General features: G+C 50.1%; 2 protein-coding genes across 10 annotated transcripts in view; one reads left to right on the forward strand and one right to left on the reverse strand.

Moving 5' to 3' along the window:
• The window catches only part of WDFY2 (WD repeat and FYVE domain containing 2), a 179,498-nt gene extending 163,677 nt beyond the window's left edge, over positions 1-15,821 (forward strand). The window contains exons 9-13 of one of the 6 annotated variants that reach the window (XR_006338920.1): positions 4,023-4,124; positions 5,004-5,134; positions 7,190-7,298; positions 8,651-13,223; positions 13,274-15,821. Coding sequence is in view for 1 of the 6 variants with exons in the window: in XM_043892182.1 (XP_043748117.1) it covers positions 4,023-4,124; positions 5,004-5,134; positions 7,190-7,298; positions 8,651-8,680 (372 nt within the window). In the remaining 5 variants the exon portion in view is untranslated. Of the gene's footprint in view, positions 1-4,022; positions 4,125-5,003; positions 5,135-7,189; positions 7,299-8,650 lie in introns of all 6 variants that reach the window. The other 5 variants (XR_006338923.1, XR_006338921.1, XR_006338922.1 and 2 more) reach the window with 5 other exon arrangements.
• A 1,564-nt stretch (positions 15,822-17,385) lies between these two features.
• The window catches only part of DHRS12 (dehydrogenase/reductase 12), a 40,812-nt gene continuing 33,042 nt past the window's right edge, over positions 17,386-25,155 (reverse strand). For 2 of the 4 annotated variants that reach the window (XM_043892186.1, XM_043892185.1), the window contains 5 exons: positions 24,528-24,589; positions 23,162-23,266; positions 21,483-21,573; positions 18,768-18,905; positions 17,386-18,028 (listed from right to left, as the gene is read on the reverse strand). In XM_043892186.1, the coding sequence (XP_043748121.1) occupies positions 17,919-18,028; positions 18,768-18,905; positions 21,483-21,573; positions 23,162-23,266; positions 24,528-24,589 (506 nt within the window). In that variant the 3' untranslated portion in view covers positions 17,386-17,918. The remainder of the gene's footprint in view (positions 18,029-18,767; positions 18,906-21,482; positions 21,574-23,161; positions 23,267-24,527; positions 24,590-25,155) is intronic. The other 2 variants (XM_043892183.1, XM_043892184.1) reach the window with 2 other exon arrangements.

Here is a 25,155-nt window from a genome sequence, read left to right on the forward strand (position 1 = left end):
GATCGAACCCCTGTCTCCTGCATGGGCAGGCAGATTCTTTACCACTAAACCACCAGGGAGGCCCACTTTTTTCTTTGAGAAAACCAGGAAAATAAGACATGTTGTGTCAGAAAATCAGAAAAACAATAATAGTAGAATAAAATACAATTCTAGTATGAAAGGAGCTTCCTTTTATAAGCCGCTCACAAAGTGGCACGTAATATTCATGCAGTGGAGACGTGTCAGGAGACTGAGACTAAGCTGTTTAGACTTCAGATCTGCTGCACCATTTAGAGCACAAGTTCAGAGGAGAAGAAACATTTATTCTCAGGTATTTACAGCCCTTTGGTATAAAGTGAGCTATGAAAGCGGACCACTTGGTCCTTTAATGTTATTGGGGGAAATGGCGGCTGGTGTGTGAGAAGTGGTATTTGATGAAGAATCCTAGTTTGGTATTAATAGAAATATTAGAAATAATTTTTTTGTGTTTATGAGTCACATTCTAAACAATTCTCCAGATATATACAGTGTCATTTTAAGCATTTATTTAAGTTTTGTCATGACATTCTTTTTTCTTTTTTTTCATTTACTATTTACACAATTTCTTATTGAGATAAAATCTACAGAACATAAATTTTGCCAATTTCACCATAACATTCTTTTTTCAATGTATTTGCTTTTTCATCGTTCAGCATCATAACATCTGGTTTGTTTACTGAACATCCCCTTTGACAAGTACTTTGAAGTTAACCATTTTCTCATTTCCCTAGAATAATGCTGGGTAAATTTTCCCTTTGACCATGTGTATTCTAATGTGTCCTCACAGGATACAAGAATTGGAAGAGCAACACTTTAAAAATTAGACAAAAAATAAAAATTAGACCAAAGCCATTTCCCAACTTCTTTCCACAGCCTCACCCCAATCTCATTTCAAGAGAGTCGTTGCCGTTACCCACATTGCCGTGCCTTTCAAATGCCAGTAATTAAATGCTTAAGAAGATTAAAGCTTGATTTGCTCAAACCGTAAATCCACAGGAGTTCTATTAGTAACTAATTAAAATGATCCTTTCAGTCAGGAAGTGGGGAATTGTAGAATATTGCTTTTGAAAATACAGTTTGGCCCCATTGGCATACAGACAGTGTGTGCCAGCCAGGTGCATGGCGGCCTGCTTTGGGTGGGGAACAGTCACGCCCGGTGTATCCAGGCTTCTTCCCAGGCCTGACTGACCGCCCAGACCCGGGCAGGGGAGCCGCTGGGCTCGTCTCCCTGTGTGCACACAGCCTCCGCCCTCGACAGACAGCAGTCCACGGAGGCTACCAGTGCACTCTCCAGAGAAGGAAGCCAGGCGGCCGGTCGGTGGGCAGTCCTTGGAGCCAGCTTGCTACAGTGATGCCTTTTGACATGCAGATATACGGGCACTTGGTACTTGTTGACTATTGTAAATCTTCTCAAGTGATTGAAAGCTCTAACTGAGCGGTGGCGACGGTTGCACCTATTTTTCGCAGTGTCATATATGATAAACGTGCAGCCTCCCAGGTGTATCCAGGGCTGCTTTCCGATTGTGATAGGTGCCATGCGGCGCTCAGCTCAGGAACGTAATGAAACTGTCACTGCCCTGAAGGGGTGGGAGCCTTTCTGGAAGAAAAGACATGGAGGGGAAAGCTTCAGAATACGATTGAATGGTAGAAATAAATCAACCACAGTTGATAGGAGTTAGAGCATCAGAACTGGGGCTTGTCACCATCAGCTCGCCTTCCAGTGAAGGGTTTGTGGCAGGAGAGAGTGAGCACACTCTGACAGAGACAAGAAACACCAGGAGCAAAGACCAAGCGAGCGGGAGTGGTGGCGTGCAGAGCAATGCGTGCGGAGCGGATGGGGTGGCAGCCAGAGGGCGGGCAGGTGGGGGAAGGCCCTGAGTGGCTGAACACAGATCTGTTTGACATCTTGATGTAGGTTAAATGTGTGTTTATACATTTAACGAAATCGGATTTTTCACAATTTTATTATTTTTTTAAGTATACATAATACACGTTCTTTGTAGGAAAATTACAGTGCTCGTTAACAAAGAGAATGTCAGTTACTCAGGGTTGTTGCTGAGTTGCTAAGTAATATCCCAGCTATTGCAACCCCATGGACTATAACCCACCCAGGCTTCTCTGTCCATGGGATTTCCCGGGCAAGAATACTGGAGTGGGTTGCCATTTCCTTCCCCAGGGGACCTTCCCAACCCAGGGACTGAAGAATCTAGCGGATTCTTTACAGCTCGGCCACCAGGGAAGCTCATCCATGATATCACCACCCAGAAGTATCACCCTTCACATACTGGCAAACATCCCTTCTTACATTTTTCTCTGCAGATACACATGTTAGATTTTTCTTTTTTTGACAAAAAAGAGAATCGTACTACACATGCTGATTTTCCCCCCTTTTCAGAGCCCTACTCTCAGTTCCCTCCTCTTAGACACTCACTAACATGTTTTATACACATCCTAAACCTGCATGCTTCCTTGTAAAACATGGGTGTGTGTGTGTTGTAAATCTTCCTTATTTTCCTACATCATAACTGTTCCAAAAAATCACAACATAGATAAGTCTTTTAGGGGTAAACTGTTGTCTTCAGCTAAGAAACTTTGTATTATTTTATTGATCTGTCTTTACATGAATTAGAGCATGAAAATCACCAGGCCAATTGAGACTTACTTCTTTCCCTCAGTTTTTGGGTTTTTTTTTAATGCATTATCATTCTTTCTGTACCCTTGTCATTGCACTCTGCATTTTTTATTTTTTCGGTCGTGCCGTACAGCGTGTGGGATCCTACTTCCCTGATCAGGGATATGACTCAAGCCCCCTGTATTGGAAGCTCAGTGTCTTAACTACTGGACCACCAGGGAAGTCTCTTTTCCTCAGTTTTAATAAAATAAATAAACTTCCTTAAAGTGTCATCTTTTTTACTTTCTTTTTTTTCTCTCCTGAGAAAATATACAGCTTTAGGTTTGTTTCCGCTTAAAACTAGGGGAGAACTTCCCCAGGTTCAATTCCTGGTCCTGGAAGATTCCACATGCCATGGGGCAGCTAAGCCTGTGCGCCTCAACTATTGAGTCTGCGCTCTAGGGCTGGTGAGTCACAACTACTGAAGCCCTAGAGTCCATGCCCAGCAACAAGAGAGTGGCCCCTGCTCGCTGCAACTAGAGAATGCCTGTGCAAAGCAATGAAGACCCAGTGCACCCAAAAATAAATAAAGTAAATTTTTACAAAAGAATATAAGGATTCTTTTTAAAATAAAAAATAAAGGTAGGGAAATAGACTAACCCTGCTGACTCTGACATGACAGCGGACTAGTGCTTCTCTGAATACCCGCTGTGGTCAGGTCCTGTCCCCCAGCACATGTAGCTGCATGCCAGTGTAATAAGCAGATGTATATAATTGTACACAGTTAGAGAGAATATAATTGTATATGATCAGAGAGTATGAGATAATTGCATATGATCAGAGACTATGAGATAAAGTCCTAAACCAACATAGCTGTCTGTGGTGTGGCCCCTACATCCAACCCCTCCAGCCTCAGCCCTTTACACCCTCTCCCACCTCCAGCCCTGCTCTCCCCACCCCCACCCTGCGCTCCAGCCATCCTGCCCCGCTCTCAGCCCCGTATGCCTGGTCTCCTGTCATCCATCCCCAGATCTCAACTTGTCATCATTTGTCAGAGATAAATCCTGAGCCCCACCCTGGATCATCCTGTTCTCATAGCTCTCTGTGCTTCTCTTTCTCTGGCTTTGACCTACTGTTTCAAATAATAACTGCTGCTAATATGATTGTCATGTTTCATCTTCCCTCATATTATAAGCTCCATGGTGTTAAATTCTTTTTCTTCCCCACTGCATCCCCAGGACCTGACACATCACGAGGCATTCAGTAAATAGTTTTTAAATGATTGAGAAATTTCTTAGAGACACATCTTGACCATGTAAGTTTCAGCGGTGTGGCTGCTTCCATGATCCTCACTGCTTCTCACTGTCGCCTGTTGTGTGCTTTATTTGGCAAGACCCCTGAATGGTTGGACAGTGATTCCTGCCAAAAGTGCGATCAGCCTTTTTTCTGGAACTTCAAGCAAATGTGGGACAGTAAGAAAATTGGCCTGAGACAGGTGGGTGATATGCTTGCTTCATCAAAATGTTATCACATAGAAATAACTTTACCTTGTGATCTTGGAGAAATAGCATCCCTGGGTGGGAGCTGTGATGGGGGTAAGTTATTCTCTTGGAGTTGCTTTGTGCAAAATTTATTCCCTTTCTCTACTGAAGCTCATTCCTACTGGATTTAGCTTCTGTAGTGACTTGTTCCCAGTAGTTAAGAGATATGATTTTAGAATTCTAGTGGCATCTAGTGAAACATACCTTAAAATTAGAGAGGCTGAGCTTAGCTCAAATGGTACCAAACCATGAAATTATGTAAGTGATACTTATTTCTCTTTAATTTCACTTTTGTTCCTTCCATCTTAGTTTTAGTTATTTAGATCTACTTATAAGACAGCATTTTCAGCCTGATTCTCTGGTTGAGTTTGGTCTGCCCCCCACCCCCACCCCCTGCCGGGGAAATCAAATGCCAGTCACCCAGCTTGAGCACCGCTAACATGTAGACAGTGAATTGAGCCTGATTTCATCCCAGTTCTTCACCGAACAGGTGATCTCTGGAGGTGGCACTTCATCCGTAAACCCTCCGTCCACCCGACACCCTTAAGATAACCCGACTGCAGGATGGGTCCTCTGGTTCACATTGATGATAACTGGAAAGGACCAAGACTGGGGAAAGGGGCGCTCGGGGCCGTGGCACAATCAGATTTACTTCCTAAACAGTCCTCATTCTGAGTAAACAGAATCCAAAAAGAAGACACCTGGCACGTGCTTCCAGTGCGCTGGGGGCCTCCCGTTGGCCGTCCGCACCTGGAGGCTGTGGGTCACGCGTGGGCGTACCAGGCGCGGCGGAGGCACGCAGGCGCAGTGAGCATGTTTCCTCCTCCCTCCAGCACCACTGCCGCAAGTGCGGGAAGGCGGTCTGCGGCAAGTGCAGCTCCAAGCGCTCCCCGATCCCGCTGATGGGCTTCGAGTTTGAAGTGAGGGTGTGCGACAGCTGCCATGAGGCCATCACAGATGAGGAGTAAGTCCTAGCAGTCTGCAGAATTTTCAAGGTTAAGGGGCGAGTGCGATCCGAGCGCTGCGCCTAGCCCCGCAGCCACGAATAATGGCACCCTGGTTCCTGGTGGTTTCCAAAACGGACCGTGGCAGGTGGGCAAAGCCCTCCTTTCCACCAGGAGGTGGTGTCCCCTGGTAAGGCAAGAGGAGAGAGTGCAGCGCTGAGAAATCATCTCTGTGCTGTTGTCAGTCCCAGGGGTTTGTGCATTGAAAATAGATGTTCTTGGAGCAAATCCTCTGCCTGCTCATTTACTGGAGAATTGCCCAGGAGTACAGGAGCCCGAGCTTCGAGCTTCACTTTTAGCCCGAGCTGGTATCTTTGCAGGAGCGAATAAGCCCATGGGCTCCAGAGGTTTTATTTTCCAGAAAGAGCCAAGTCTCTTCTTCAAAGAGTTTTGTACCACCAATGCCCAGCTGCAGAATCTTGCTGGTTGGTCTTGCCCAATAACCCAGGACCTGAGATTACAGTGCTTTTTTTTGGCGGGGCGGGGGCGGGGGGGTGGTGGCGGCGGCGGTAGGGAGTGAAGATCCATGTTGTCTTTTTCTTTTCTTTCTTTAAAAATTTTTAAATTCTCTTGGCCATGCTGCACAGCATGTGGGTTATTAGTTTCCCAACCAGGTATCGACCCCTCGCCCCTTCCATTGGATGCTCAGAGTTTTAACCACTGGATTGCCAGGAAAGACCCCATGTTATCTTTTTAATGTTAGCTGTTGCAAACTGCCCTCCATGTAAACAGTGTTCTTCACCAAGTGTCCCTTTTAGTGAATTAGAATCTCATAGGGGACTTGTCTACCCAATTCTCACTGCACCCCCCCATATAATATTGTAAAATCATTTTAAGTACTAGATGGATGTCCTAAAAGCTGCATATAAATAGAAACGTATTTCAGATGCACTTGAGGAGGTCAGCATTTAGAGGAAATTCTTGGCAAGTTAATAAAGCATTCTCTTGCAGATAACCCTCATGTTAATGTATGTGTTTTTTTAATTCTTATTTAGTCACAGCAAGTATAAATTAAGATGCCCTTGCATAAGTAAGCATTTATGTTCATTGATTATTTTCTGCTCATCATATGTGATGAAATTAATAAAAGAGTGCTTCTCATTAAATTAGGGAGCTGCAAGAGACTTTAGGCATATTCCCATTGAATTCTTCATTAAAGACACAGATCCAGAGGGTCTAAGTGACTACAGATTAAACCTAATTCCTTAATTCTAAATATTTTAAAGCAATCATCATTTTTAGGATACTGAAGATCTGTTCTCCAGATTGAGCAATTAACAGCTGTCTTCAGAGAACCCACTGCTGAGGAGTGGGAACTTGAAACATGATTAGAAAACTGCAGCCTAATCCCCTATGTCTCTGTCCCACATCACTGGTTCTTCTGCCTCTTCCCCGTGGCTGCATTTTGTATTGCCTCTAGAGCATCTAGGCAGTTACCAGCCTTCTTACTAAAAAAAATGCACAGCTTGAAAAAATAAAAAGCAAGTAACAGTGTTTGTTTATATATTGTTTTACTTGTTAAAGCATTAGAATGCCACAGAATAACCCAAGTCTACATTTATACCAGGGTAAAGAAGAGAAAGAGTAAATAGCCCTTAGATGAAAGTAATAGTGTCTTAGGCATTTTGACAAGTGTGCCTTTTTTAAAATTAAATAGACCAAAGTAGACTTTTATCAGCAAGTCCTTCTGAGATCAAACTTAGCAAAAGCATGATGGGTTATTTTATTTTAAAGATTTGTTAACAGCACAGGTAGAGAATCTCACAGACTCAATCAGAGTAACAAACTTCTCCAAAAACTTTCTAAAGAAGCTTCATCATCTCTTGACCATTTTGGACAGTCTAAGAATCCTTTCACTCTTTTCATCCCCAGGAAATAAAAGTAGCTCTGAGGAGCATCTCTTAACAGCAAGGTCATTTGAGCCATTTGGCTAAAAATTAGAGCTTAAAGTCACTCTAGATCTTCATTTATATACTCTGCCTTTCACTCCTGGAAACTTCCTTTGCTCCCTCCAGACGCGCGCCCACCGCGACCTTCCACGACAGTAAACATAACATCGTGCACGTGCACTTTGATGCGACCAGAGGATGGTTACTGACTTCGGGAACTGACAAGGTTATTAAGGTAGGACGCCATCATATTTTCGAAGCTTTCCGTCTTTGTTGTTTAGTCGCTCAGTTGCGTCCAACTCTTTGGGACCCAGTGGGCTGCAGCACACCAGGCTTCCCTGTCCTTCATCATCTCCCAGGACTTGCTCAAACTCACGACCATTGAGTCGGTCCATTTCCATCTTTGGCCCTATGTAAATGTACAGAAGCATCAAGACTGTGTGAGGTGTGCTCAGAAACTTTCTCTTAAAGCTTCCCCTGAGCAATGAGCATCTTTGAGAACCTAGTACACACCGCGTACAGTCACTGGCTATACAGGCCAGAATGAGACCTGGCCCTCCCCTGAAAGGAACTGCTAGTCTCCTGGGGACATACTCTTAAGAAGACAGTTAATTATTATTAACTGTCACATGTTCAGCAGCCAAAAGAGTAAAACGGACAAGAGTTACTGGGAGAGTTCAGGGGCGGAAGATGGTGCTACTGGCCTTGGCTTCGTGAGGATAGTAGGTTTTGAGCCGAGCATTGGATAAGCCAACAAGTAATAAACAAGATCTTTTCCCAGTGAGATCAGTTAATCCAGAAACAGTCCTCCAGGGCCTCTCCAAGAACTGTGCTAGGCCACTTGGATTCCCTGCCGGGGCCAAAGCCCAGGACTAAAGAGGCCATGCCCACGTCATTCTCTGAGGCTCCCAGTGGCAGAGGCTCGCCTGGTTCACTGAGCCCAGCTTGCTGGGCCTCTTCTGGTTCCTTTGTGGAGGCAGCCGCAGGATGAGGTGGTTAGAATAACCCTCTTTGGAAGCCCCCAGTCCTATGTGGCTTTTTAAAGTAAATTCTGGGCACCTGGGTTCCTTTATTTTTGAGATCGGGACATCTCGTAGAACTGTTTGGAGGATGAGATGAGATACAGAAAGGACTCGGCACATCTGGCTACCCATTTGTTGCCTTATAGTGTTACTTCCCTTCTTCCTTGAATGAATCTCATCTGCCTTTATTCTCCATCAGCTGGATTAAAACTTCCAGCTGCCTTTGTCCTTTTTTTGAGGGTTATGTTGAACTTTTTGATGGACAAGTTTACTACTGTGTAGATTTATCCATGATGCTTATATAGTACTCAGTTCCTTATTAAGTTGAAAAATACACTTGAATTCAATTACAGTGACTCCTTATACACGTGATATGGCTCCTCAGCCCAGCTGAATGGTAGTTCATCAGTGCTCAGTTGCTCAGGCGTGTCCCACTCTTTGCAACTACCCCATGGACCGTAGCCCACCAGGCTCCTCTGTGCGTGGGCTTTTCCAGGCAAGAACACTGAAGTGGGTTGCCATTTCCTCCTCCAGCTGTTCATCAGAGATCTTTTTCTTTTCACAGTTGTGGGATATGACCCCAGTCGTGTCTTGATGCCCCTTCCAGGCGCCAGAAAGACAGAATTTACTCAAGAAACGGTTGTTCTAACCCAAATCATGACTGCAGCGGTAAAGCAGATGTGCGAGTGGCGGGGGAGGAGCCGAAAAGCTGAGCTGAGCTTGCGTGTCACCTGCACACGTGGCGGTGAGCGGTCTGAGCTCTTGTGAGGGAACTCTTTCAACTTGTTCATACAATATAAAAAGAGGATATTTTTTTAACAAATGGTTTATACAGTCTGGCTCTGCTCCCTTGTTTTGAGTATACCGAAAACTCAGCGTGGGGTGTTTTAAGTTTTATATTTGTCAACACTTGGTTTTAGCTGTTTCTTTGTGTGTTGGAGAAAGGAGTATATAACTGTTCAGGGTATTTGGGGTCGCTGTGAAGTAGTTTCCGTGTTCCTCTTCTTTGGGCACGTATCCTGTGGTCTGCATCTTCTCCCTACTCAGCTTCTTCCACTGTTCCCCAGAGTGAACATATTCACAATTTATTTGCAGTGTGTCTGCTTTCGTAGGAGTCCCCCTCCGTTGAGAGATCTGGAAAACCATCCTTGTGGTTTTCCCAGCTGATTTCTTAAATTGCCCAAAGGATGATCCATTTGTAATGTCTAGATCTTACAAGAGTGGAAATGACCTTATGTTTCTGCCTCAGTTTTTCTCTTTCCTACATTAAAAAAAGAAAAAAAAAATTGCTGTGAGAAAGCCACTCCCAGCCACGGAAGTAGATTATCAAACTCAGACCTTCAACTCTCAGTGCCTGGATCCTTTCTAATTCAGTGGGAGCTTTCTGAGCCTTTTGGGTTTTAGTTTTATTGACACAGCTCTCCTTCGCTCTTGATATTAAAAACAAGCAAAAGGAAACAACAAAACCCTGTGTCCTTCAAGAATAGTGTCTTTAAGATCTGTGGTTCTGTGTGATGTCACCTCTGAACTTGAACATGCTCATTGCTGTGAGGTTGTATGCTGCTTTATTCCTCACTGTCTGTATTTGCTTCCCCTTTCAAAACCAGATATTTAAAGATTTTTATCTTCGTGTATTTTATCAGAACACTTTGCACGCTTTAATACTCCAACCGTGTGATCTGAGACATAAAAGGTACTCAGTCCTACAGCTCATGCTGTGTGTTCCAGTTGGGAATGTACAGAAAAGAGGGGGAGGGGAGGCTTTAGGAAATGAACCTGAGGAACCCTGATTTTAAGGGAATCAATCATCTTGATAAGTTGAGATATTCTTGTGTGTAGAGACCCCATTTGAGATTCTTACTTTCAACCTGTAAAAGGAGGATTTAAATGAGCAGCGGGCATGTGTTCTGTGCCCGCCTCCTTCTCAGCACTTTACCGGGACCACCTCATTCATCCCTCACCCGTCAGGAGTATCAGGGGACCCCTGAGTCCTTGGGGTTCACACGGTTACACAAAGCCTTGCAGGTCACAGGCCAATGACTTGCCCTTCCCTATGTGAGCCCTACCTCTGCAGGGTCTTGTTCTCTGCTGACTTGACAATTGAGGGTGGTCGTCGTTTCTCCCCTCATGATCATTGATTACTTTTCTAACTGGGAGAATGACTCCCAGCCAGACTTGGATAACCCACCCCCTGCCCCCCGCCACCCCAGCACTGACCAGCTGTGCTTCCTGGTGACAGACCTCCTCGAGACGGTTCTGCTGCTGCAGCTTTGGGGCACAGGACAGTAGGCATGCCCCGTGCAGCCGTGGTACATGACAGCCATGACCTGGGACATCAGGGCAGATCGGCCCACGTGACCGTACTCTGAGGCTGTGGACACAGACACACCAACGTGCAGAAGCAGTTACCACTTGCCACTCAACTGCCCCTTCCACCCTACCCTTGCTGACCATCAGTGAAGCCATTATAACTAACCTGGGTCTCTTCTGCATGGTTGTGAGAGAGCTTTAAAAAGGGAATTCAATTTAAAATATTCAAATATCTGTTTTGTAGTTTACTACTAGAACCTGGAGCCACTTACAGAGTTGTCCGTAATAAAGAACGACGTGGTAGACATGAGTAGTAGAAATGAATGGCTCTCTTCTCCCTTCCTTTGGAGCATGGCCTGAATACAGAGAGGCAAACACAGTGTCGGGGAGGCGGTGGGTCAGGTGCCCAGCAGACCTGATGTGGTTCTGAGTTGGGTCTAGATGAGCTCAGATCACACTGGGGAAGCTGATTGTCCCCGCTGGGTCACATGTGAGCCCATGATCGCTCTGGTCTGTGACCCCGCACTTCAGGCCCCCTGCCTCCTCCCACCATGGCCGCACCCCTAGCTCACAGAGCCATTCAGAGGTGGAACCCCTCGGACATACCTCCTGGTGGTGACAGTCGCGACCAGTGACCACAGACATGTCAAGGTACCCATTGCGCTGCTCTTTTATTTCTCCTCATCTGTGTAGGTGCTTTAGTTTGGTGAGAAGCACTTAGCATGCCAACTGTGTGTGTTTATAATACTGTGAATCCCTGAGTATTACATTCCCACCACCATTTGTGTAACTCATCGATATGTGTTGGTGTTGGGGTGCCTTCCAAGCATTTTATGGAATAGAGGCTTCAGTCATTAGGAGCAAAAGCTGGCGCCAGCACTTGGCTTGTCTCCTGTCTGGGTTAACTCTCATCGCTCTTGTTTTACCCCACTGGAATTGCACTTTATATATATATAATTTTTCTTTTTGCTCTATTGCTTCAACATACAGAAGCTCTGGCAAGTCAAGCCTAACACGATCAATGCTGGGAAGTGGCACACTCGCACATACCATGCCTGTGCCTTTTATTTGGTAGGACAGAACCAATCCCACGCTCCGTTTCTCCAGAGAAATGATGTTCCTGGACCCTTTAGCTGCCTGGGTTGTCTCCACAGCAGCACAAGTGGTTTTAGATGAAGTACTTGGAGTCATGTGTCTTTTTTTTTTTATGAGATCAGTCAACCATAGTGTGTTTCTTACTGGATTGTTTGAATGTTATGCAAAGAATCGTAAAATCACAGAACTGGAAGGGACTCCTCAGACCTCTAGAATGTTCCAAGCACAGTCACACCAAGCAGTGAGATATAGTTGAGGTATCGGCAAGGGGAATCTGTAAGAATTTTGGAAGAACAGTTGTTTTTGAACGTGAACCCATAATGGCGTGCGTGGGAGGAATAACTTTGAGGCTCAAGGCAGGGAGCTGTCAGAACTGGGTCTGGTCCTCTCATCACAGGCAAATCTCATACCTCCCCTGGCTCCGAGTGGGTGGGTTCGTGCAACGAGGTGATCACTGCAGGCCTCCATCAGCCTAACCAGCTTCCTGCGCCCGCCCCACCGACCTCTCCAGCCACGCAGTGTAAGTGGAAGTCAAGGGGCCCTGAGTCTGCACCTTAACCTCTGTGTGCAGGTGGGCCCCGGGCGAGTCTCCTCATTGCCCTTCCTGTGAAATATCGCCTTTTCCTATTTTTGATACTCATTTTTTCAAAAGCCTAATTTATTTTTGCTTGAAATTACTCAGATTTTAAAACCTGAATTTTACCTTTCAAGCAAGGGATTTAGTCTGAACTGCATCAAAGGTACCAGACGTAAATATCCATTAAATGAGATCCCTTTGGTTTTGCCTTTTCATAGTAGTATAATTATAAGTGACCTTGTCCACTAAGATTTCTGTTTTAAAATGAAAGAAAACATTTTGCCAATGCTTTTTGGCATTTTCTCTCTCCTCTAGAACAAAGTTAAGTTGCATTTTTCTGGATGTGAGGGTGGCTATCTATCAACGTAATGGGGAAACACAGAGATTAAGTCCATCCTGAGCATCGAGGGATCTAGACGACTGTTGAAGCTCTTAACTCTCATAGTCCAGCCCTTTGCTGAGTGTCCACCACATACCAGGCTTTGAACCAGGCCTGGGGTCAAGAGGTCCATTCTGTGGTTTGGGCAGAGGCCACACAGACGAGTTGGTGTTCAGTCGCTCAGTCATGTCCGACTCTTTGCGACCCCATGGACTGCAGCATGCCAGGCTTCCCTGTCCATCACCAACTCCTGGAGTTTGCTCAAACTCATGTCCTTCGAGTCGGTGATGCCATCCAACCATCTCATCCTCTGTCGCCCCCTTCTCCTCCTGCCTCAATCTTTCCCAGCATCAGGCTCTTTTCCAATGAGTTGGCTCTTTGCGTCAGGTGGCCAGAGTATTAGAGCTTCAGCTTCAACATCAGTCCTTCCAATGAATACTCAGGACTGATTTCCTTTAGGATGGACTGGTTTCATGTCCTTGCTGTGGCTCGTTTCTGTGGTATATGGTGACTCTGGTGACAGAGGTGTGGGGTCCCATCCCAGGAGCTACACAGGTACTCTTGCACCCACAGGGGAGGGGGGATCCCAGCAGATAGGACTCCAGAGCTGAGAGTTGAATGAAGAGCTGGAAGGAGCTGCGGAAGGGCCTGAGTTTCCAGGCCGTGGAAGCAGTGCCAGCAAAGGCCCAAGACCTGCACCAGCCTGGCGCTGGGGTCCCACCCGAGGTTTGGAGCCGGGGTCCCACCCGAGGTTTGGAGCCAGGGTCCCACTCCAAGGTTTGGAGCCGGGGTCCCACCCGAGGTTTGGCGCCGGGGTCCCACCCGAGGTTTGGAGCCGGGGTCCCACCCGAGGTTTGGCGCCGGGGTCCCACCCAAGGTTTGGAGCTCCGGAGCAGCGCGTGCGCAGCTGCAGTCCTCTCATCTCTATCAGACAAGATGCTCATGGCCGCAGGGGGAGGGAGGCAGCCCACAGCTCACCAAGCACCTTTACCCAGAGGCTTGCCAGACAAGTCCAGTCTTCCTGCAGCTGAGGCCAGTATCACAGTTTCTTTTTCTTTGGAAACACCTGGAATTATCTTAAAAAGGACCCCTGGCTAACTAATTTTTGAACTTTGTTGTGGGGCATAGCCACCTACTGGAGGCCATGAGGTGGGGCTGGAGACCACTGCTTGCCTGGTTTTGCTCTGGAGGAGCTTGTTGTGAGCTCAGTCGCTAAGTCATGTCCCACTCTTTGTGACCCCATGGACTGTAGCCCGCCAGCCTCCTCTGTCCGTGGGATTCTCCAGGCAAGAATACCAGAGTGAGTTGCTACTCCCTTCTGCAGGGCTTCTTCCTCACCCAGGGATCAACCCCAAGTCTCTTATATCTCCTCCATTGTCCGGCAGATTCTTTATTACTGTGCCACCTGGGAAGTCCCTAGATGAGCTTACAACATACTAATCCCATTATTTCCTGGGGCGGGGGCGGTGGGGGGGCAGGTTCGGCTGCTCCCCTTTGAAAAAGGACAGCCCTTGACCTGTGGAGGAGGCCATTCTGGACAGCAAAGGCCGTGCACGCGTGTGATCTCTCCATGAGCAAGCAGACCACTGCTGTCCTCATTTCCCTCTGGCCTTACATCGCTCCTGCAGCAGTGGGTCATCTCAGTACAGTGTGGTAAATGTGATAAATGCTCATGGCAGGGGCACTCGCCAAGGGAAGGGAACATTTTCCTCAATTCAGTGACTGTAAAAGGGCTCAGTAGACCCAGCTGTACAGAGCCCGGGGCCCTCCCACCCCATGGTGGGCCTCGGTCCTTCCTGCTACCTGTACTGCACCCACTGGCCTTTTTCCTCCAGTGCCCGAGTATCGTATGTCCGTAACTTAATTCAGGAACATCCATGTTCTTTTTTAAACTTGAACTCAACTTCACCATCAAGAACTAGATACACACGAACCCTTAGGTTTTTAGTTTGTAATTTTGCCTTTCAAATTTATCCCTTCCACGGAGAAGCCTGTCTGGGCCTAACACAAGAAAGCAGGGTGTAAAATTAGATCTGTCCAGCACTGGAAGGGGATTCCTCCATTGTATGTCTTATGCCAGGTAATTTTTGAACAGCAAGTCCATAGACCCTTGTCTGTTTATAGTGGAAAAGATGTGGAAGGGAGATTAAAAGCCTTGAGTAAAAGTTGAATTCGATGATCATGCTTAAGATCCCTTCCAATCTGTGATGCTATGATTCTATGACTGTTGTTACTCATTGGACTAACCCGACCTTTACCAGTGACCTGCCTGCTCATGGCTGACTTAACTCAGGTAAATGGGAGTGTGTCCCACTGCCTTTGTCTGGTGTCACATCAAGTAAACGGCTGCCTGTATTTTCCCAACTAGAGCCCAGGAGGTTTGAAAAAAGTTGGAGAAGGCAGAGGTCAATCATGGTACCATCTCATTAAAAACAAATACCTCAGAATCTTCACTTCTGTGGATCCAAGTGTATCTGACTTTCTTGTGAGAGAAAGGGAATAATTGCAGGTTGGCTTAAAGGTTAGATTTGGAATGCGACCTTGATATTTAGGATCCTTTCTCCTCCCCTACCCCCACCCCCGTCTTGGTTCTCTGGGAAGCATGAGAGAGTAAACTGTAACACAAAAATGGGAAACGGTTTGAAAGAAGTCGTTCTCTTAAAAACACTCTTCCCTTCATTTAAATGGATGGCTGCCTTATGTTAGTAGCATATGAAGTATGGACCAAAATACTTGTGTCGCTGGTAACCGATGTACACTTACATATTTGTGTTTTACGCCATCTGCCTTTTTTTTTTCAATGTACTGTCATTTTGCAGAAGAAAATGTATGAAAAGTACAAAAACTGTTACTAACTGGACAACCGGGAAGGTGCTAGCCCCACATTCGTGCCTGCCTCCCACTGACTCCATAACCAGGGACAAGGACACTTCCATCCTGCATGCCCATCAGCCTGCAGCCCAGTCGGAACCTGGCTGCCACGGCATGTTGCTTTACAAAATGTCTTTTTTTTCTTTCTTTATGAAATGAGATTCTCCAAGGGGTCAGGCTGAGAATGTCATAAGCCCAAAGCTGGAAGAAGTTTCTCAAACGTGGTTCTAGCTGAACCCCGTTGGCATCGCCACGCCCTCTACCACCAGATTCCACCAACCAGACCAAGCAGTCTTGACATTGACTTCCTGAATGTGACTAGGTGGGAATGAGCCAGGATTTCCCACAATGTTAAACGTCTGCTGAATGTTGTGAATGTTCCTGAACTCTGCTCACTTTCCCTCTGTGCTTCCCTCTAACCGAAACGTGTGTGTAGCCATGACCTGTGTCAAGACCCAATGCAAGCCACCGCCACAGTTTAAAATAAATCTCTGTGGAAACCTTCCTGTGGTCGTGTTATTGTCGTCGAGCTGTGCCCTGTAACCACGTGCCCCCCAGCAGCCCTGTGTCACTGTTCACCAGGGCTGGCTGAGTGGCCCTTTTTGTTTTATCTTTCACATAGTGAAAAAAAAGTGAAGTCACTCAGTCGTGTCCAATTCTTTGCGACTCCTTGGACTGTAGCCCACCAGGCTCCTCTGTCGATGGGATTCTCCAGGCAAGAATACTGGAGTGGGTTGCCATTTCCTTCTCCAGGGGATCTTCCCAACCCAGGGATTGAACCCGGGTCTCCTGCATTGCCGGCAGATTCTTTACCATCTAAATAATGAGGGAAGCCCACATATGGCTGCTTCAAGTGTGGTTGATAAGCTTTGCAAATGAAGTGAGAGAGGACTCAGGAAAAATACAGCCAGGAAACGCCTCTATAAAAACTCATGAGACCCAGGACTTCCCTGGTGGTCCAATGGTTAAGACACTGAGCTTCCAATGCAGGGGGTGCAGGTTCGATCCCTGGTCTGGGAACAGATCCCACAGGCCATGTGGCACAGCCTGCCCCCACTGACCAAAAAAAAAAAAAAAGCATGAGGCCTATTTATGGATTAAAAGTGGGAAGCAATCAATGGCTTGTGCTGTGCTAGGTCACTTCAGTGGTGTCCGACTCTCTGCGACCCCCTGGACTGTAGCCCACCAGGCTCCTCTGTCCATGGGATTCTCCAGGCAAGAATACTGGAGAGGATTGCCATGCCCTCCTCCAGGGGATCTTCCCTACCCAGGGACGGAACCCTCCTCTCTTACATCTCCTGCCTTGGCAGATGGGTTCTTTACCACTAGCGCCTCCTGGGAAGGGCCAGTGGGTGGGGCAGCTGAATTGCCCCCTCCTCCAGCCTGCCTGTCAAAGCACAGCCCCACCCACACCCAGCACTCCAGCGCCCCCTGCTGTCCTTCAGGAAGGGAGCGATGCAGGCTGGTGAAGCCGGTGCTCACCGCCCTTCCAGGCCGACCCACCAAAAAGCCCCTTTCTTGGAGCTCCCTGGCTAAGGGCCCGATCTGAGCACCTCAGGCATCTCCGAGGCCCGGCAAGGTGGGACTGGCTGAGCTGTGCCCGCCCCTCCCCGGGTCCTCCTCCCTCGTTGGTGCCGTTACGTTCATTTCCCCTTGAACTTCCAGAGTGTATGCAGAGCTTTCCTAAATCTGTCCACCAACTGTGTTAGAGCTCTCCCTGGTTTCACTAAGACATAAAATGCAAATAATTTAAGTTTTACCAAAAAAATTAATAAATAAAATAAAAGTTTTACCAAACGGCAACACCAGGTTGCCAAGTGCATAATTGAAGCCTCTTCTAATCTTTAGCACCTGTAAGCCAGGCCTCCAGTGACTGCTTATAAATAAGCACTGACCCTTGGTTCCGCCTTGCCCCTGAAGCCTCAGGGCCAGGCCAGGGCAGTGTAGCACCCCCTCCTTTCCCCTCTCGGCCCTGCTCCCCTCATACTGACAGTGACACAGAATCTTTAAAAAAAACCACATTCACAAATCAAGGAGAGATTTACACAGAAGCAGCTACTGCGGAAGATGAAGGTTCATTTGCTCTCAGCCACAATCGTATGTATTTTAAAATAAAAGTTTCCATTCCTGGGCTCCTCATTGCTACAGGGGGTTATCTTTAGGGGGGTTTTTTCTTCCATGAATTTTAGCACACTTGTCAGTTAAATGCTGATGTTAGTATCTAACGTGTATCAAGTCTTAGTGACGCACCGGGCTTTCTGCTAAGAGCGTTACAAGTGGTAACTCACTGAATCGTTACAACCACCCCGTGAGGTAGGGAGCACTCAAATCTCCGCTGACAGGGAAAAGGAGGCCCCCAGAGGGTAAGTTAACCCAGCTGCAGTCCCATGAGGCGATGGTGAGTCAAGCTTTCAGTCCTAGGCTTTGTATATGAAGAAAGGACTAATTTCTGTGACTCCTGATGGAGAGGAAACAGCCGTGGAAGATGGGCTGGTCTAGGCGGGGAAGGAGCAGTGGTGTCTCCTCGCTGGCCACTGGTCCGCACCTTGCCGCATTTTCTGAGGTGATTCCGGCCCGTGTTGGGTCTAGCCTGAGCCTGGGCTATTTAAATCTCCGAGCCAGCTCTTCCAAGATCTCAACGAGTTTCTCCTCTTCGGCCGGTGAGGACGATGTCCTCGCAAGAGGCAAGTGTGTGGGCGCCGGTTTCCGGTCTATAGACGTGAGGGAGAAAAACGAAGTCGTGAGCGGCAGGACCGGGCCTCGGGCCAGTCGTTTCACGGCCACCTGCCGGGGGGGGCCCACACGGGAAGGGGGTCGGCCAGCCCTGCGCTCAGGGTCCGCACGGACAATGAGGTGCTGCAGAAGGGAGGCCAGGCGGCAGGCTGGGCGCCGACAGTGTCGGCAGGACTCCAGGGGCTGGCTGGTGGGGGTCGGGGCCAAGGAGTGTGGAGTATTTGGGTCCCCAGAGCTCCATCCCGGCTCACGCAAGCGTGGCCACCTCCGAGGTGGGCGAGAACCTCCACCCTCTTTGCTCAGCCTGCCCCCTCTCTCGGGCCTGCCTGTTGGGATCCCGCCCAGGTAGGGAGCAAACGCTGAACAGATAGCCGCCCCCCAGCAACAGAAAAGCATAGATTCACTCCCAGGCCCTGGGCTCCCACAAAGGAGCTTCCAATCTCCCAGCCATGCCCAAGACATTGAGGTCGGGGGTCACAACCCCAGGACTGACTGCACCCTCACGGGACCTACCGCGTTCCGGAAGGTGGATGCAAAAAGCCGGGAGTGCGGAGCCAGAGGTAAGGCCCTTCCCCAGATAATAGGCAAAGGAGCCGTTCCCCCACGGCAGACCAGCACATCACCGGGAAGGGGGACAGCCTCTCCCCACCTGACTTCACGGAGAGAGGAGGGTCCACCTCCAGAGACCCTCGGGCAGTGGTTTAGAGAGAAAGTCACCTTGGAAGAAGCAGCCGCTGGGCTGGGAGGTGGCAGCGGGGGCGAGAGCCAGCCACAGCACCGTGTCCGCGCCCTGGGCCTCGGAGCGCAGCCTGGCCCCCAGCCTGGCGTGGAAGCCGGGCATCGACAGCCGCACGCCTGTGGGGGGGGGGGGGGGGCGGGCACACAGACAGGGCCGTGAGGACAGCGCCCTCAGCCTCAACTGAGCTGGCCGTTTTAATACCAAAATAACCACGCGGAGATGGAATGAGATCACCAACTGCCCTCTTTCCACTTCAAAACAGCGTTCCTGCAGGCTGTTGGCCCAGACAGGCCTGTCCCCCGGGAGCAAAATCCCCTGGACCTCCCTGATTCCCATCCTAAGAAATGAGGGTCACACCTGAGGCCGAAAGGGCATCAGACTCCCCCCCACCCTTCCTGGGGGACCCATCTCTCTCTCTCTCTCAAGGCTTCTGACCTCTCCCAGGATCCAGGCTGAGTGTCCTTCGGGCTGCGAGAGTGTTCTCTGCTTTTTCAGCGAGGCGTGTTGGAACAAGGGAAAGGACTCTTTCCTCCCTCTCCCTCGTCCTCCCCAGCACTGGCTGCAGGCTATACCTGCCCCCCCCCCCCCCACCAATACACACACCCATTTGCCCACAGACCTCGGGAAACACACAGTCTTTACAGTCAGCACTCTGGGAAACACAACTGTTCTCTCATGAAGCCAAAGAAAGCAGAGAAAACAACATTTGAGAGATGTAATGAGATCAGAGGATTTCAGAGAAAGAATCATCTAAAAACTAAAAAATAAATGTTTTTTTCTTTTTCCCTTTACAGAAACAATACTTGCTTATTGTGGGAAAATTAGGGAATACTTCTGATGAGTAAAAAGAAGAATTTGAGTCCTCCGTTGGGCTTCCCAGCTGGCACTAGTGGTAAAGAACCCACCTGCCAATGCAGGAGACGTAAGAGACGTGGGTTCAATCCCTGGGTCGGGAAGACCCCCTGGAGGAAGGAATGACTACCCACTCCAGCATTCTTGCCTGGAGAATCGCATGGACAGAGGAGCCTGGCGGGCTACAGTCCATGGGGTCAAAAGGAGTTGGAGAAGAGTGAATCAACTTAGCGCGCACACACACATCATACCACTCGGGGAGGACAAGTGTCCGTGGGCTCGGGCCCTTCCCCAGCCCTCCCTCTGGACCCGGAGGCCCAGTCAGCTGCTCTGAGAAGCCCAGTCTTCGCCCTGTGACCTGTGGACCACAGACAGCTGACCGCACCCTGACCCAGATGCTGGACTCAGGTGGTGAGCTCAGAGCGCAGACTTGGCCAGCGCACAGGTTGACGTGAGGACTGTCAGGGTGATGTCCTGCGGGGAGGAGAGGCTGGTGGTTCTCCACTGGCTGATGGAGCTACCTGGTCAGGCAGGGCTGGGCATGTCTCCCCCCAGGAAGTGACACGAAATAAGAAGCCGCCCTCTCTCGACAGCCCTGGCCCGAGTGCCTCCTGGGGTGCTCAGCGGAGGACACCCCCCCCCTTTGCATTTACAATAGGAGGCTGCCAGATGTCCTCAGATCCACCCCCACCATCTCCCCCCCCACACCTGGCAGGCTGGCCTGCTACACCTCTTCCTGCCTGGTCTCCGTGGGATGCAACGGAGCACGACACACTTGCACGACACACCCCCTTCATGGGGATGTGGGCGTAGCGAAAATAAGACCAGAAGGCTGTAAGGTCTGAGGGCCCGATACCTGAGTTTAATGAGATAGCGCCGTTTGCTTCCCATAGACATTTATCCACAGCGGTGTTCAGGGCTGAACAGATTTCCCGTGCAGGTGTTCCCTAATTTATCAACTCACTCTCCAAGCACCAGTGCTGGGACAAGCAACCTCATTTTCCGCATCTCTTAGGATGAATTCCAAGGATGTAGATGCAGATATTAAGGCCTCTGCTAAACCAGCTTTTGGAAGGTGACAGCAAGCATATGAGAGCCTGCCTCTCACTAGACTGTGGCCAGGCCCAGCCAGGACGTCCCGGCCCCTCTGTGTGCCTCAGTTTCTCCAGATGTAAATGGACGTGACGGCGGTGCCCACCCCAGGAAGGCGGTGAGGGCACAGCCGATGGTATAGAGACAGTGCTGGGAGCAGCGCTGGGCCCTCAAGTGTCCCGTCCCAGGCGTGCTGCCAAGGCTGCCGGTTTCAGTTCCCTTGTGGGGGGGGGGGGGCTGGCGGGGGGAGGAAAGAGCTACAGAGCCCAAGTGATGTGCCCGAGGTCTCAGAGGTGAGAGGGGCAGACCCCGAAGAGAGTTCTGTTCTCCTTCCCTCTTTTTCCACGCTTCCAGAGAATTCCACCTGTCCCCTTAGTGACTGTTACTTCCCCTTGTGCAGTCACTATTTCTAGAAACCCAAGCAGTGCGGAGGTGGCCTGGCCTATCCCCACGTCCCCAGCATCTCCCGTAACACTGGGTGTGGACCAAGCGCCCTCTGTCCCTAGGGAGGGGTCCCCAGCCGTACCCCTACCCGGGCGCCACCCACTCCCTGGGCCACACGCACCTGGGGCACTGACCACGCCACCTCTGCCTCTGAGGACCAGGCTTCTCCCTCTCCAGTCCCAGCCTGCCGGGCTCCCGTGGAATCAAAGCCATTCCTCATCCTCCTGATACCGGTTCTAGGTCATTCCTGGGGAGATTCCGTCCTGCGGCCGCCCAGATATTTTTAGATGAAACATGGGCAGCACCTGGGGTGTCGACCCAGCCGGGATGCATGCACGAGAAGTGGATGGCCGGGTGCGCTCGGGCCCACTGCTCCGTCAGAACCACCTGCTGCCTCTGGAACGGGATGAAGGTGAACAGATGGGAGGGGGAAGCAGGGGGGCCGCGGGTGTGCAGAGCCCCTGTCCCCCACCCTCCACAAGGTCAGATCACACCTTCCTCTAGAATCATCGGCTCTTCACCCAGCGAGCTCGGCTGTGACCCAGGGCTCTGTCCTGGCCCCGCCATCTGAGACGCAGACAGGCCAGCAGCAGGAATGAGGCTGCCCGCGGCCTGAGGGATGCCCCCTCCCTCCCCCAAAAAGCACACCCACAGCGCCCTCTCTCCTAGTTGCTAGTTGTTACCATATTTGCTGCTGGACGTGAGCTCGGTGGGAGCACAGAGCGCCCCCAGCAGCACAGGCAGGCACTGAGTGGGTGTCCATGGACACGTGAAGGAACCTTGGAGTGTGGGAACCATCCCGGGATGCTTAGAGAATGCATCTGTTGCAAATTTCTTTAAAAATTGTCAAGTACCCCCATGCAAGCCTCAGCTGTGTGGAGGCCACTGCCCCGCTCCCAGGGCAGTTCGATTACATTTTACAAAGAGCTCCACCTGGGCCCCATTTATGGAGTGAGTGGTTTGTTCCCAGGTTCCCTGGAAAATCCGTAAGGAAGTCTGGTGCCTCTGACTGGTGGGATGCTGAGTCATGACAAGTCGCCCACCAGGAGCTGGTCTGGGGGTTGGTGAGCGAAAGTGCAGGAGTAAGGGAGGGGGGTGGGACAGGACTCCCCTCCAACAAGAGGGAAAGCTGTGGGCGAGGGCAGCCTCACAAACCACCAGGGAGCCCCCCAGCAGGTGAACTGAAGGGCAGGAGCCGTGAATGTGGCCGGCATACAGCCGGCTCCTAGAACAGCTGTGAGAAGCTGAGACACAGAACTTTCTGTTCCAAGTGGCCATGAGACCAGACCTCTGCGCTTTCATGTCTTCAGAACTGGATGTGCATCCCCCTCACTGGGGCTTCCCAGGTGGTGCTAGTGGTAGAGAACCCGCCTGCCAGTGCAGGAGACATGAGAGACACAGGTTCGATTCCTGGGCCGGGAAGAACCCCTGGAAGAGGGCATGACAACCCACCCCAGTATTCTTGCCTGGAGAATCCCATGGACAGAGGAGCCTGGTGGGCTACAGCCCATGGGGTCACAAAGAGTCAGACACGATGGAAGCGACTCAGTGCACACCCCACAAAGGGAGCCAGAAACCCAGCGCAGTTCTGGTGGCATCCGCCCAGCCAGTGAGCAGGGGCTGCCCAGGGAGAGAGAGGGGACCCCCTGGGTCCATTTCCCCTCTGAGCCATGCAGGACAAGGAACCTCTGCTGAGTCCTGCTGTGGGGAATCACCTGCTATCACCACCCTCTTTATGGGTCTGAGAAATTTGGGAAGAGAGGTGGCAGCTTTTGTGGCTCCTCCTCAGGGTGAGCTGAAGCCCCGCACCCCCAGCCCAGTCCAGGCAGAGCTGAGCTGGGCTTCTGATGGAGAAGATGATTTTCTCTCCCGTGAGGGACATTCAGGTGCTCTGGGAAGCAGATCCAAGCTAATCTGTATCCCAGAGTAAGCCTTCCATGGCAAACAGCCCAGGTGACTGTGTTGAGAACAGCCCCTCACTTACTTTGTTCTGCGCATAGACCATGGTGCCGTCGAACGCTGTCCTTTCTGACTGCAGGTCATCGATGTTCAGTTTCTGAACCAGCATTCCTCCAGAGGACACTGTTCTCTGCAGTAAACGGAGATTTGTGAAGAAAAGTGCGTAATACCTGCCCATCCCTCTTCTCCGTGTATCTGTTTCTTATTGCTCTTGCGACAAATGACCACAAGCTAAGAGGCTTACAAAAGTGCAGGTGAGTTCCCCCAGCTCTGGAAGCCAGAGGTCTGAAATGTGTCTTGTGGGGCTAAAATCCAAGTGTCAGCAGAGACCTTCTGGCAGTTTGAGGGGGGAATTCATTCCTTGGCTTCTCCGGCTTCTGGAGGACACTCGCAGGCCTCGGTTTGTGGCCGTACCACCCTGACCGCCTCTGCTTCCCTCCTCACGTCTCCTCTGACTCGGGCCCTCTTCTGAGGACCCCTGGGGCTGCACTGGCCCACCTGGATAATCCACAAAACCCACCCCCATCTCACGATCCTTCACTTAATCACATCTGCAGAGTCCCTTCTGCCAGGTCAAGGTGACACAGTCCGAGGAACTGGGACCTGGGCCTCGGGGGTCTGGGGAGGTCATTATTCGCCCCCCACCCCCCCAAAGCAGAGAGAAGGCAGCCTGCATGGACTGCCTTCTTCCTGACTTCTCTCATTTCTGTCACGTTAACCCATGAGCCGTTAACTCCATAGCTGTCCCCTCCCTGTCCCCGCTGGAGTGGCGGGATCTCCAGGACGTACACCCACCCACCCCTGCCTGCCTCCCCCATCTCCCCCGCTTTCCCAGTGCTTTGCTGACTCTCGGATGACTTTGGGAAAGACTTCGGTGAAGGCTGGGGTCTTGAACGTGGCCCTTTGCATGGCTCTGCCTCCCTTTTCATGGTCTCTGTGTGCAACCACCCAACCAGGATGACAGGCAGGAGCAGGGAACGTGGAGGAGCCCCTGAGAGCAAGAGGAGGCGGGGTTGACAGCCGGCTCCCAGGAAGCCTCTACTGCCAGAAGGAGCATCCTGGAAGCCCAGGCCATGCCTCCGGAGCTCCTCAAGTACGTGTGTCCACGGGACAAAGCCCCAGGCCGACCCTCACCTAGGCCTGGACCCCTGTCCACTCCATCAGCAACTCCCCAGACCCACCTGGACGCTGCCTGGGCCGGCTCACCACTGCCGGATCTCAGGTTATCAAACCTCAAGGCCTCTGGACCCCGGGGACCGAATTTGACCCTCACTGTGGATGCGGACAGCATGCCCCCACCTTGGGACAGTTGGGGCCACAAATGTAGGACCACTGATTTCCCATCCGGCACAGAGCTGCTGACTTACAAGACATCCCCAGAGTCAACTCACCACTCTGGGGTCGTGTTCTTTCTCCAAGATGGGGATCAGGGCGGTCGTGAGAACATACACACCTGTGGGGGCATGGAGCGTTCGTGAGGTCACGGGGCCGTCGGGGGCCTCGGGACCCCTCCTGTTAGACGCCCTGGGTGGAGGTGAGGTGGCCCCCTTACCTGTTTCCTCCAGGTGAACGGCAAGTGGCTGCCTGAGCTGCAGTCTCCTCCCCTCGGAGGGTTTTTATTTCAACACTGGGACCAGCCCTGTATTGCTATTACTCACTAGCCTGCTCCTTCTCCAGCCTCACAAGGGTTTCCTTTCCCCAGGATTGGAACAAAGATGCCTTAGAACCTCAGAGACTGAGACGAAAAGATGTCCACACCAGAGGAAGAAAAAAAGCAAACTGCACAACAGTCTGTGAACCCACTTTGAGGAGGAGAAAAAATGTATATAGACACACATGTTCGTTATGTCTAGCCTTTACATGGAAAAAATATGAAGAGGAAACATGAAACGGAGCAACACAGCTTAGGCCCCGAGGGTGGGATTAAGTAAAACATTTCCTTCCTCTACTGGACAGTTCTGTATGGTTTGAAATTTAAATATTTTTACAATGAGCATAGAATCTTACAATTATTTCTGT

This window comes from Cervus elaphus, chromosome 30 (genome assembly GCF_910594005.1).
Source record: "Cervus elaphus chromosome 30, mCerEla1.1, whole genome shotgun sequence".
NCBI lineage: Eukaryota > Metazoa > Chordata > Mammalia > Artiodactyla > Cervidae > Cervus > Cervus elaphus.